The following is a 13,747-nucleotide window of genomic DNA, read 5'->3' on the forward strand; positions in this document are numbered from 1 at the left end:
TAAAAAAAAAAAACTACATATATTTGATATATACAATCTGATGAGTTTGGTCATATGCATATCCCTTCTCTCTTATCTTTTTCCATCTCAGCCTCCAAAATTAAATCATTTATTCACTGTCTTTGGAGAAAGATCCTGATAAATTAGCTTGTGGCAGATTCTAATATATTATTTCTTTTAGACTTTATTTACATTTTAAAAGGTTACGTTCAGAACTCAGAATACATTAACATAAAATGAATTATGATATTTCATATAAACTTTCCAGATAAAGAGTGTTTTTAGCAGAAAGAGCCTGCCTAGCATTTTCTGTGCTAAATTATGCCTGTGCCAGGCCACAACTAATAATTTTCATTATAACTGGACAAAAATGTAGTGAGTGCTTACTCAGTGCCAGGCCCTATGTTAACCATAAAAAATATAAAGGTTTTTAATAATTGCTAGCATATTGTTTGTGTTTCCTGGATCTTACCCTCAAATAGCTCAAACCAGGAGAATATAAACAGAGTTACAGAATGAGATGATAAATTCAATAATAAAAATATGTACAGGGTTAAGAAGTAGTGTAAAAGATGTGATTTATTTTGTCAGGATTGGCTCTACAAAGAAGTCGTCTTCTGAGTTTATGTATAAAGAGTGAATAGTTGATTAGGATAGAAGTAGGATGGGGAGGGGAGGTTGGGGAGTCATTGCTTAATGGTTGCAGACTCTGTTTGTGGTGATAAAAATGTTTTGGAAATAGTGGTGATAATTGTAAAACATTTTGAATGTTATTAATGCCACTGACTTGTAACCTTAAAAAAGGTTAAAAGGACCAATTTTATATTATATATATTTTAACATAATAAAAAACAAATTTTTTAAAAACCCTATAGGGAGTTCCCTGGTGGTTTAGTGGTTAAGATTTGGCGCTTTCATTGCCGTGGTCCAGGTTCAGTCCCTGGTTGGGGAACTGAGATCCTGCAAGCTGCGCAGCGTGGCCAAAAAAAAAAAAAGAGTTTCTTAAAAAATAAAATAAAAATGTTAAACCCTACCACAAAACAAAAAACAAACAAAAATATTAAACCCTAAAAAATAAGATGAGATGATCAAGAGGCATTCGTGTTGCCCAGTGGTTATTTTCTGGTATAAATTCTGATTTATGATTTGAAATGATTAAATATACATTAAAAGCAATAAAAAGTATCTAAATATTAGGCTATTAAGTACATGCATGATGTACTGCAGTTAAAATGCAATCGTGTGTGTACTTCTAAAAGATAAGTATCAATTTATTTAATAAGTTTATTTTTCAAGTCTATTTTACCTCAGCACCTAGCATGAGCAGTGGCTGACAAACACCAAGTACACAGTAACTAACTGTGAGTATGAATACTGTAATGAATGCAAAGGCTTCAGGAGATCCCGTAGACATAACGTTAGCCTAGGGACTTGCTGACAGCAGAGGCGTCTGACGAGAAGAGTAGGCTGACTAAACAGAGCTTAAGGAATGGTGTGCCTCACCACTGGACTAAAGTGAGTGCCAAAAATGTTAACTTCTGCACTTTTTTTGATGGAAAGCAAGTAAAGTTTAAGGAACAGGAATTTAATTTGAAGCATAGCTATTAAAACTATTGAAAACTTGGCAACTTTTGATGTGGGATTAATTTTACTATTATCAATTCTTGGTAAACCTTGTTTGCCCCTTCTTTTCTCCCCTTTTTGTCTTCTCTAATCCTTCTTTATAGCTTTTATAATAATGAAGAAGTGTTTCGTGTAAAATACCTAGATGAGAGAAAAACAAATACCTTATGCTAACATATATATATATATATATATATATATATATATATATATGGAATCTAAAAAAAAAGGGTTCTGAAGAACCTAGGGGCAGGACAGGAATAATGATGCAGACGTAGAGAATGGACTTGAGGACATGGGGAGGGGGAAGGGTAAGCTGGGACGAAGTGAGAGAGTGGCATGGATGTATATACACTACCGAATGTAAAATAGATAGCTAGTGGGAAGCAGCTGCATAGCACAGGGAGCGCAGCTTGGTGCTTTGTGACCACCTAGAGGGGTGGGATAGGGAGGGCGGGAGGGAGACGCAAGGGGGAAGAGATATGGGGATATATGTGCATGTATATGTATAGCTGATTCACTTTGTTATAAAGCAGAAACTAACACACACCATTGTAAAGCATTTACACTCCAATGAAGATGTTAAAAATAAATAAAATAATAGAAAATAAAATACCCAGATGATTAGAAGTTACACAGAGTATAAGTATAGAATTTAAGATAAAAATAATATAATAAATAAATAACTTTTTTGCTAAATTAGAAATGAAATATGGGATGGGTATCATTCATATTAATTGAGAACAAAGGAAATAGTTGAAAGGATTAAATTAAAATTTGTACTTGGGAAAGCCTTTAGGAAATAACTTATTACTATCCACATTTAATGAGTCCAAGTAGATTTTTGCAGTTGAATAATACAAATGCCTAGCCAATTCATGACTTTCGACAGATATATAGATAGCTAAATTTAAAAATAGTTCCCTTCAACTGCTGAATGGATAAACAAACTGTGATACATCTGAATAATGAAATATTCCTCAGCAGTAAAAAGGAATTAATTACTGACATATACAATGACATGGATGGATCTCACAAAGCATTATTCTAGGTGAAAGAACCCAGACCCCAAAACCACATACTGCATGATTCCATTTATTTTGATAACAAGAGCTAATGTGTGATCTTGGAGAGTAGATAAAAGAATATTTTTTTAAGATAAAATTGAGAACTGAGAGTCCAAGGTGTTACAAAGATGTGAAGTCACACGGGGTAGTAAAAAGAATTTCCACCCCTTTCTACATGGGATAGATAGAAAGTCTGTGAGCCAGGTGCTGACTTAACTAGTTGACTGGGGAGGTTGCTAGGTGACAACAGTGATAAGGAAGTGGTGGCTTGGCTGAATAGCGGAGCTTTTAAAGAGCATGAATTTCCCAAGTGGATTAGGACTAATAATGGTCTGGAAGGGATGCTAAAACAAGTAAGACATCATCCCTCCTCCTAGCCACTGAGATATGAAAGAATCAACACCTCCTGGGAAATAATGTCGGGGAAGAGCTGCGTTTCTGCTAAGTCAAAGAAGAGAGGGGCTTCTCTGGTGGCGCAGTGGTTGGGAGTCCGCCTGCCGATGCAGGGGACGCGGGTTCGTGCCCCGGTCCGGGAGGATCCCACATGCCGCGGAGCAGCTGGGCCCGTGAGCCATGGCCGCTGAGCCTGCGCGTCCAGAGCCTGTGCTCCGCAGCGGGAGAGGCCACAGCAGTGAGAGGCCTTTGTACCGCCAAAAAAAAAAAAAGAAGAAGAAGAAGAAGAGAGCACTTTCAGAAGTAGGTGAGACTACGTTGGGAGTTCTAACAATTCCACAGAGCACAGTGGAAGGGTTTAGGATGCGGGGAAGGAGTATTGGACTGTGTCGGTGGCCAGGAAGCTCAGAGAATTAAATGCCATTACAGTAACAAGGCACGTGGAGTTTCAAATGACATGTGAATTTAGTTCCTACTTGTTCTTTGAGGCAAGCGGGTGATCGGTTCCAGCAGATATAGTCTCAGTTCATCTGCTGTCAAACTCAGCACACACAAGGATAGTGGTCCCCAAAATTATGGTCACTACATGCTTTTTGGCCTCTTTGAATTACTATAATAAAGGTGCCTTCATTTAAAATATGTACTGCAATACTGCATGACAATTTAAGGTTGTATTTCTCTTCCCATTCTTGTGGAAAGCGTGTTTTTTCAAAATTCTTTTTTAATGTACTGGTATGGAATTCAGCATTGTCTTATCTTCCAGTAGAAATGGATTGTTTTCTACTAAGTATGTTAGGATTATTTCAGTTAGGTTCTTGCGGGAATAATGACTCTTGGACCATGTTTTGAAGAATAAGTGGGAGCTGAGCAAAGAAGGGGGCTGGGGAAGGAGAATTTTGAGTTGACAGCATGTGCAGAGCCCTGAAGTCAAGAGAATGTGACTCCTGAAAACTGCAAGTAATTCATGAATGGCCAGACCGTAGGATTACAAGATATTGAATTTCACGTAGCTTCAAAATACAAGTCTAGAATTAGTAGGTACAGGTTACAGGGAGGGAGATTTGGGCTTATTAGAAGGAATAATTTCTAACAGTTTATAGCTTTTCAAAATTGAATGAATATACTAATACCAAGTGAGGTTTATCCCAGGAATGTGAGACTAGTTAATATACTTTTTTTTTGAAATTTTTTTAAATTGAAGTATAGTTGATTTACAATGTCTTGTTAGTTTCAGGTATACAGCAAAGTGATTCAGTTATACATTTTTATATAAATCTATTCTTTTTCAGATTCTTTTCCCATATAGGTTATTACAGAATACTGAGTACAGTTCCTTGTGCTATACAGTACGTTCTTGTTGTTTATCTATTTTATATATAGTGGTGTGTATATGTTAATTCCAACCTCCTAATTTGTTCTTCCCCCCTCCCCTTTCCTCTTTGGTAACCGTAAGTTTGTTTTCTGTGTCTGTGGGTCTATTTCTGTTTTGTCAATAAGTTCATTTGTATCTTTTTTTTTTAAGATTCCACATATAAGCAGTATCATATGATATTTGTCTTTGGTTACATCCTTTTATTCTGCTACATTCTTATAGCACTCTATCAGCATATTTTACCCTTCTTGCCTGTGGAGTCTTCGAAATCAGTGCTTATTTTGAAGCATTGATAAATGCTTAGAACTATAAAGTTGCCTGCTTTGTTTAGGTTATATCTGCAGTAAATGAATTTGGTACTTTGAAATTGTATTGTTAATAAAATTTCAACTTAAATTAATAAATTTGGTTATATTAGACTTGTGAAAGAACTGGTCTTGTTTGTTTGGTAGAACCACAATTCTTTTGTTAGATTTTATACAGAATCTATATTAACCACTAAACAAGGATAAAAATCTTAAAAAACTAATTCAGTTCATTTCAGTAGTTTTGAGCAAAATATACAGAGCAATCCAAGAAGAAGTTCAGAGAATTTTGTAACAGGAAAGGAAAGTTTCGTAAAGCCAGTGAGGCCAGTGAGTTTTCACATGACTTCTTTTGCACCTGTAGTATATAAAATAAATTCACTTGAAAGGAATCTCTTGTTTTTAAATAATTTGTTCAGTTTATAACATAGTTCAGCTTTCCTGGTGAGTAAATTTCAAACTGTTGAAAATATAATTTGTTTTCATATTTGTAAAAGAGAATTTCACTTTGAAGAGTTCTGTCCTGTATTTGCTTGACTTATGTTTTGCAGGATGGAGGTTTGCTCCTGAATAACCCTTCAGCGTTAGCAATACACGAGTGTAAATGTCTTTGGCCAGACGTCCCATTAGAGTGCATAGTATCCTTGGGCACTGGACGTTATGAGAGTGACGTGAGAAACACCGCGACACACACGAGCCTGAAAACCAAACTGTCTAACGTTATCAACAGTGCTACAGACACAGAAGGTTAGTCTGTTTATTTGCTGCCTTAACGTACTTCTAGAATTCAGTTTCTGATAGAATATGCTGATGCTCACTGCAAAGAGTATGTTGTTATGTCTCTGTTGTAGGCTTAGGAAGCACATGGGAGCAGGTGTTTGTCGTTTCTCTTTGTCTTCACTCATTTCTTCCCAGTAACCCTGCAGTAGTGATTTCTCCATGTGGGAGCTAGAGCTACCTTGGCCTCCTTACAGCTGGAGAAGTAGCTGAAGCAGGAATAGCACAAAGGCTTGTGGAGACTCTTAAGAAACAGGGAAAAGGAAAGGTGTCAGGTTGGTTTAGATAAACACATGGTAACAGGGAGAGAATCAGAGTACTTACGGAATTTCGATTATTTAGAAATGTGGCAGCAAACTGGAATAAGTCCTTACTTCCACTCTGGCTGCCTCCATAATCTAGTGTTCATATAAAGGCCCAAGTGGTCCTTTTAAAATCTAAATTAAATCACACTTTACCCGGCTCAAAACCATCTAGGCTTCCCATCACAGAACAAAATCCAAAAGCCTCATTCACTGAAATTCACCAGGCGCTGGAAGGACCTGGCCTTTGCATCTTCCCCCTCTCTCAAGACGTGTCTCCTGTATAAAGTGTGTCCAGCTACACTATAACTCTTGCTGTTTCTCAAACTTGCTAGGGAGGCTCCTACCTCAGGGAATTGTTGTCTTCTCTTTGTAAGGCCTTCCCCCAGATACATGCTTGATTCCCACCCTCACTTCACTCAGGTCTCTGTTCAGGTATCACTTCCCCAGAGAGCCTTTTCTGATCACTTTCTAAACCCGTCACCATCTCACTCACTGTAACCCCTTATCCTGCTTCTTTCTTTCTTTTTTTTCCTTCTTAGAGCATTTATCTCATTATGGATGTATTGGTTTAGCCAAAAAGTTCATTCGGGTTTTCCAGTAAGGCGGTATGAAAAACCCGAACAAACTTTTTGGCCAACCCAATATATTACATGTTTGCTTGTTGAATTGCTATGGTCTCTGTAGCCCACCAGGATGTAAGCAGGAACTTCTCCTGTTCACTGTGTGGACTGCAATGCCTGGCACATAGTAGGCAGTCAGTACTTGTTGACTTTCTAGTTTGGGCCTTGAGGTCTAGATCTCCTTATTTTACTATATTATTTTTCAGTCCTATGTGAAATCTGTTATTAAATTTGTACAAGTTATTGTTCCCAGTTAACAGCCCCTTGCTTCTGAATCTCATTCTTTCTATATTATCATGTTACTGACTGAGTCATTAGCCTACATGAGGCTCTTAAACTCCCCACTAAGGATGTTTATCTATTAAATGATAACCCAAGAAAAGGTGACATTCTGGACTTTTCACTATCTGAAATTTTGTTGTCAAATCAATAAAATATTCTTACCGTAAGCAGTCTTCTTAGAAAAAAATAGCTTTGATCACCCAGTCTCATAATACTTACATGTATACCTTGTGCAAACCATGTGATGGGCTCATTTGAAATTTTCAGGAAATATGAAATGCTGCTTTCATTCACTTGCACTCTAGTTAATGAATTAAGAGTGAAACATGTAATTGCTGATACTAGATGGTTATCGATGTATAGAAACAGCAGTGTCATTTGGTTCAATCTAATATATTATCAGTTGCCAAATAAACAGTGAATAGATGTAGACGGTTAAGCCTATGAGAAAACTAAACTAGATTGCTGTAGACAATTTACAAGAAGCAAATTAGACTTGATATGGGTCTTAAAAGATAGTTAGGGTTTGGACATTTTAAAAGAGGGTTCAGACTTAAACTTCTGGCCATGATGGAATAATAGGAGCCATATATTTCCTCCTACCTTAAATCATTAGAAAACTGTACAGAGCAATGGTTTTCAGACATTAGATGACAGATGGCAAGGTCACTGATTCCTGAGAGAAGGAAAATAAATGAAGTAATCACGTGATTGCCCAGCTTGTTTCTAGGTGATAGCATGAGGAGTGGGGAACTCAAGCAGGACAGTCCCAGGCTCTCAGAAAACAGAGTTTGGGATTCAAAGAGGCCAAGGAAATTAGAATTTGGGGGCAAAATACTACAGAGAAGGCAGCTTCATAGAGAGAGTGCTCTAGAGCTGTGCAGAGGAGTCCCCTTGAGTACTGATCTGTGTTGTGTGCAAGCATGTGAGGAAAGTACCCAAGGCAGATTACCCCAGAAAGGATTAAATAAAGCAACGCTTGGGGCTCACACGGGACCAGGCAGCTCAGATTTCCATCACCTAAATTAGAAAGACCTTGTAATGTGTGGGATGTGCAGTGGAGTCCTCAGAAGGGTATTGTCTCAGTAGTGACATCAGATTAGTTCTAGACTGAAGGCTGCTCTGGGTCCACCCTAACACAGCTTCAAAGCAATTCTCAAAAAGATCAAATTGAGTTCCAGTTAACAGCATCCACTGTTGGAATAAAAGCCAGCAATATTTAAAGGAATGCAACAAATTCCAGCACACAAAAATATAAGATTCACAATGTTTGGCATGCAATTAAAAAATTACCAGGCATACAAAGAAGCATGAAAAGATACATTTAACCAGGAGAAAATCCGATCAGTGAGAACAGACCTAGATATGAAACATATGAGAAGATTGGCAGACAGAGGATGTTACAATAGCTATTCTAAGTATACTCCATGTTCAGTGAGATAGAGGAAGATTTGAAATGATGAGGAGAGAAATGGATGATATAGAAAGGACCCAAATCAAATCTGTAGAAGTGAAAAATGTAATGTGTGAAATGAAAAATACAGTTGATAAGATTAACAGCAATTCTGTACAAAAACATGGAGAAAAGAGAAGAAGAATAAATACTTACCAGCTCATTTCCTAAAGCCAGCATTACCCTGACACCTAAACCTGGCCAAAACATTATTAAAAATATTAAAATACCAATTAATATTCCCTGTTAATATGTATGCAGAAGTCCTTAAAATGTACTAATAAATTGAATTCAGCAGTATATAAAAAGGAGAATACAGCATAATCCAATAGGGTACATCTCAGGAATATGGGTTTGGCTTAACGTTCAAAAAAATCGATATAATTCACTGTATGAACAGACAAAAAAAGGAAAAATTTATGATAATCTCAATAGGTGCAGAAAGGGCATTTAGTAAAGTTCATCAGCTATTCATGAGAAAAACTTTCAGCAGACTAGGAACAGGAGGGAACTTCCTCAGTCTGATAAAGGGCCTCTATGAAAAAGCTAGAGGTGGCATCGTGTTTAGTGGTGAAAGACCAAATCCTTTCTACTTAAGATGAAGAGCAGAGTAAGACGTTTCTCCTCGCTTCCAGCTAGTGTTGTACTGCAGGTCCTTTTCTGTGCAGTAAGGCAATAAAAGGAAATAAAAAGCATATAGATTAGAAAGGGAAAGTAAATGTTTATAGACAACCTAGTCGTCTATGCTGACAATCCTAAGGAATCTATAAAAATCTACTAGAACTAATAAGTGAGTTTAGCAAAGTTGAAGAATATAAGGTCAATAAAAATGAATTGTATTTCTGCATACTAGCAATGGACAATCAGAAATTGAAATTAAATAGATACACAGATAGATATTATTTATAATAGCATCAAAATATTAAATACTTAAGAAACGATTTAACAAATTATATGCAAGATCTGAGCAGGAGAAACTACAAAACACTACAGAGAGAAATTAAAGAAGGCCTAAATAAATCGATACATCAGTACCGTGCTCATGAATTGAAAATCTCGGTATTGTTATGGTGGCAGACCACAGATTGATCTGTGGACTTCATGCAACTGCTATATAAATGAAAACGGACTTTTTCTGGAGTGGGGATTAACAAGATGACTATAAAATCTATATGAATATGGGAAGGACCTAGAATAACCAAAACAATTTTGAAAAAAAAAAACAAAATTGGAGGACTTAGACCCCCTGATTTCAAGACTATAAGACTACAGTAAGCAAGGGTGGTATTTGCATAAAGACAGACAGAAGATCAGTGATACCTAATAGTACAGAAATTGATCCAGACATGTATGCTCAAAAGATTTTTGACAAAGGCAATTCAATGAGGAAAGGATAATCTTTTCAACAAATAGTACTGGGACAGTTAGATAACTGTATTTTAAAAATTGAACCTTGACCCTTCACATCATACACAGAACCTAACTGGAACTGGATCACAGACCTAAATACAAGAGTTAAAACTGCAAATCCTCTAGAATACCCTGGAGAAAGTCTTAATGACCTTGGGTTAAGTAAAGAGTCTTTGATAGGACACAATAAATGTGGACATAACAGGAAAAACAGATAAATTAGACTTCATCAAGTTATAATTTTGTTCTTCAAAAGACACTTTTAATAAAATGAAGACAAGCTATAGACTGAAATAAAATATTAGTAAAATATATGTTTGATCCATCTTCAGAACCAAATGTATGATCAGACGCAATATATATAGAAAATGCTTACATTGTATAATATAAGGAATATACAGAGATGAAAACAAAAATTCATGGGAAAAAAAATGGCCAAGCGTCTATTTGAACAGACGCTTCACTGAAGAAGATGTACAGTTGACTAATAAGTACATGGAAGACTTTTCAACATTATTAGTCCTTAGGGAAATGAAAATTAAAACCACAAGATCCCAGTACACATCCTCTGAAATGATTAAAATTAAGACAGACAGTACCAAGTCTTGGCAAAGATGTGGAACAGTGGGAACTAAGATATCCTAGTGGTTGGCGTGCAGAATGATACAACCATTTGGAAAACAGTGTTGTGGTTCTTAATAAGATAAATAAACTTTTACCATATGAATGAGAAATTTCATCTCTGAGTATTTACCCAAAAGAAATGGAACCATATATCTACAAAATGATTTAGGATTATTTCTAATAGCTAAAAACAGAAGAGAACCAGACCGGAGAGAACAAATTGTGTTATATCCGTACAGTGGATTACTACTTAGCAATAAAAAGGAAGGAACTATTGATCCATGCTGCAACATGTATTTCAGAAGCATTTTGCTGGGTAAAAGAAGCTAACCAGACCCAGAAGCGCTATATATATTTATGATTCTGTTTATATGAAATTCTAGAAAAGGCAAAGGGTAAGGGAGGACCAACCATAAAAAGGCACGAAGAAGCTTTTGGGATGACAGAAAATGTTCTATGTCATGACTGTTGCGGTGGTAACAGTGTATATGTTTGTCAAAACCCGTCAATTTAGACACTTAAAATCGGCAAATCTTATTGTATGTAAATTATACCTCAATAAAGATGATCTCAAGAAATTAAAAAACATGTACTCCCATAAAAATTATTTATAAAAAAAGAAATTAGGGCTTCCCTGGTGGCGCAGTGGTTGAGAGTATGCCTGCCGATGCAGGGGACACGGCTTCGTGCCCCGGTCCAGGAAGATCCCACATGCCGCGGAGCGGCTGGGCCCGTGAGTCATGGCCTCTGAGCCTGCACATCCGGAGCCTGTGCTCCACAACGGGAGAGGCCACAAAAGTGAGAGGCCCACGTACCACAAAAAAAAAATAAATAAAAGAAATTAAAAAACAAAAAAGGAATGTTGGAAAGGCATTTCAGCAGTGGCTAACAGTGTGACCGAAAACAGAGAAGAGAGTCCTGAAGCAGGGGTCCTAATTTATCAGAATTATATGGCGTATTTTGGGAGATGAATTTCATTTCATAGTTATATTCAATATTATGGATTCTTTACTCCTGCTGTTATTTAGCTGGAGTGTGGAAGTAAGCAAGGCTTTGTAATTTGCCTAAAATTGGATAATTGTAAATAATGTAAAATTAGATCATTGCAGAATAACTCGATTTTTTAATTCACCCTATCCTCTGTTTGTTTTAACAGAAGTCCATGTAATGCTTGATGGTCTGTTACCTCCTGACACCTATTTTAGATTTAATCCTGTTATTTGTGAAAACATACCTCTAGATGAAAGTCGAAATGAAAAGCTGGATCAGCTGCAGTTGGAGGGGTTGAAGTACATAGAAAGAAATGAAGAAAAAATGAAAAAACTTGCAAAAATATTAAGTCAAGAAAAAACAACTCTGCAGAAAATTAATGATTGGATAAAACTAAAAACTGACATGTATGAAGGCCTTCCATTCTTTTCAAAATTGTGATGAGTGTGTGCATATAGCCTCCTAACTGAAGGCCTGTTCAGAAGATCCATAGAATTCAATAAGGAATTGTGGGGTTCAGCATGACTACCTTTGAAATGCTTAGAATTCTGGGGAATCCTGAAAAGACAGTGTTCGGACCAGCTTGCACAGTACAGAGAGGGTGTGCGTGGTTACAGAATTCATCTGGGAATTAGGTTTTTATGATGTTAATAATTAACCACGTGTTAGGAATCTCACTGTGCCAGTTGGTTTTAGTACATATTGGTGTTGTATTTTTCGATGTTTGAAAATTTATTAATATATGTGCCAAACAAGGACTGAAAGCTGTCATATTATACTTGGTATTTTTACTTTAGTCACCATAATCATGTTAAATTTATTTGATCATTGATTTTCTTTCATGTGGAAAGCTAATTTCTTCTTAAAATAATTCATCTCTTTAAACATCACTTAGGTTTTCACTAGCTACATTCTGCATTCCACATGTTGCCTTCTATTGTCATATCATCTAAACAGATACAGAAAAAATGGGATTCTCTCTATCAGAGGACTTCTACATTTGAAATATGAAAGAGCTAGATACAGTTTTCTATTCCAAATGTGTTTATTTCAACATTGTTTGGTTCCGAAAGATAGGTGAAGTTCCAATCAACCACTTTTTCCCCCTGAAATTTCAAGGTAATGCTGTATGTTAACTTTTCTAGCTCTAGCTTAGCATTCACTGTTATGAAAGTAATTATTTGAATTTACTGAGAAAATACCCCATCATTAACAAAAATAAACTATTGAAATAGTCTATGTTAAAAGGCTAATGTCATTTTTAAATTATTTATTGTTCATAATGTAGCCCTTCTTCTCTTTGTAGCATTTGAATATACCTGTCAACAGTATGCTTTAAAAAAATGTCAGGCTTGTTTTACCTTAACTCCTTTAACCATCTGGACTTCACAGAGGTTAACAACATATACACCAACCCGAATCATTGTTTATGCTAATCAGATTCATCCTTGTTGTGTTATCTATCTGCCATGTAAATCTTTCACCATGTTTAGATTTGTGAAGAGAAATGAAAAAAGGTGAGTGTCCTTTGCTTTGTACATGTAAACTAGAGCTAAACCCCTTACGGGGATTGTCATATTGTGTCTTTGCAACACTGATGCGAAGAGGCAGTGAGGCGTGGTTCACAGATGCTGGGGGAGCTGAGTGTCTGGGTGCAGCTTGGGCTCCGATGCAGAGCCCTTCTCTTTGTGACCTGGAGGAGGGTGGACAGCCTCCCTGGCCTTCAGATATTTTATTTGTAAAATGGGAAGAGCTGCCTCTAAAATTTTATTTCCTCTTACGGCAACTGAAAAGTAAATTCTGCAAATGTACAAGCAAAAGATAGGAAAAAGTGTGAAAATGAGTTTTCGGTCCTACACAGGTAAAATATCTGCTCTTTTCAAAAAAGCAAAGAATTGTATGTTTTAAAGAGAAAATGTAATAAATTATCCAACTTATCAGTTATTTTAAACATAGAAAATAAAAATTATTTTGTAGCTCAGTCCTTTTGGGGTATTTCAGTTCTTATTTCTGTAATAAATGCTGTGGTGGTAGTAGTTCAGTTCTGTTCTTGCTGCTGATGTTATTGTTTATTAAAAATAGCACCGGGACTTCCCTGGTGGCGCAGTGGTTAAGAATCCACCTGCCAACACGGGACATGGGTTCGAGCCCTGGTCCAGGAAGATCCCACATGCTGCGGAGCAAGTAAGCCCATGAGCCACAACTACTGAGCCTGCGCTCTAGAGCCCGTGAGCCACAACTACTGAGCCTGAGCGCCACAGCTACTGAAGCCTGTGCGCCTAGAGCCTGTGCTCCGCAACAAGAGAAGCCCGCGCACGGCGACGAAGACCAGCCCCCGCTCGCCACAACTAGAGAAAGCCCACGCGCAGCAACAAAGACACAACACAGCCAAAATTAAAAATAAAATAAAATTTATTTAAAAGAAAAAAAAGTAGCACCTCGGGACTTCCCCAGTGGTCCAGTGGTTAAGACTGCACTTCCACTGCAGGGGGCTCGGGTTTGATCCCTGGTCGGGGAACTAAGATC

At 37.0% G+C, this 13,747-nt stretch overlaps 1 protein-coding gene across 2 annotated transcripts in view; it reads left to right on the plus strand.

Moving 5' to 3' along the window:
- Nucleotides 1-11,662, plus strand: part of PNPLA8 (patatin like phospholipase domain containing 8) — a 52,727-nt gene extending 41,065 nt beyond the window's left edge. For both annotated transcript variants that reach the window (XM_065883952.1, XM_065883953.1), the window contains exons 8-9: nt 5,312-5,507; nt 11,388-11,662. In XM_065883952.1, the coding sequence (XP_065740024.1) occupies nt 5,312-5,507; nt 11,388-11,662 (471 nt within the window). The remainder of the gene's footprint in view (nt 1-5,311; nt 5,508-11,387) is intronic.
- Nucleotides 11,663-13,747: the final 2,085 nt, after the last annotated feature.

This window comes from Phocoena phocoena, chromosome 9 (assembly GCF_963924675.1).
Source record: "Phocoena phocoena chromosome 9, mPhoPho1.1, whole genome shotgun sequence".
In the NCBI taxonomy this organism is placed as follows: domain Eukaryota; kingdom Metazoa; phylum Chordata; class Mammalia; order Artiodactyla; family Phocoenidae; genus Phocoena; species Phocoena phocoena.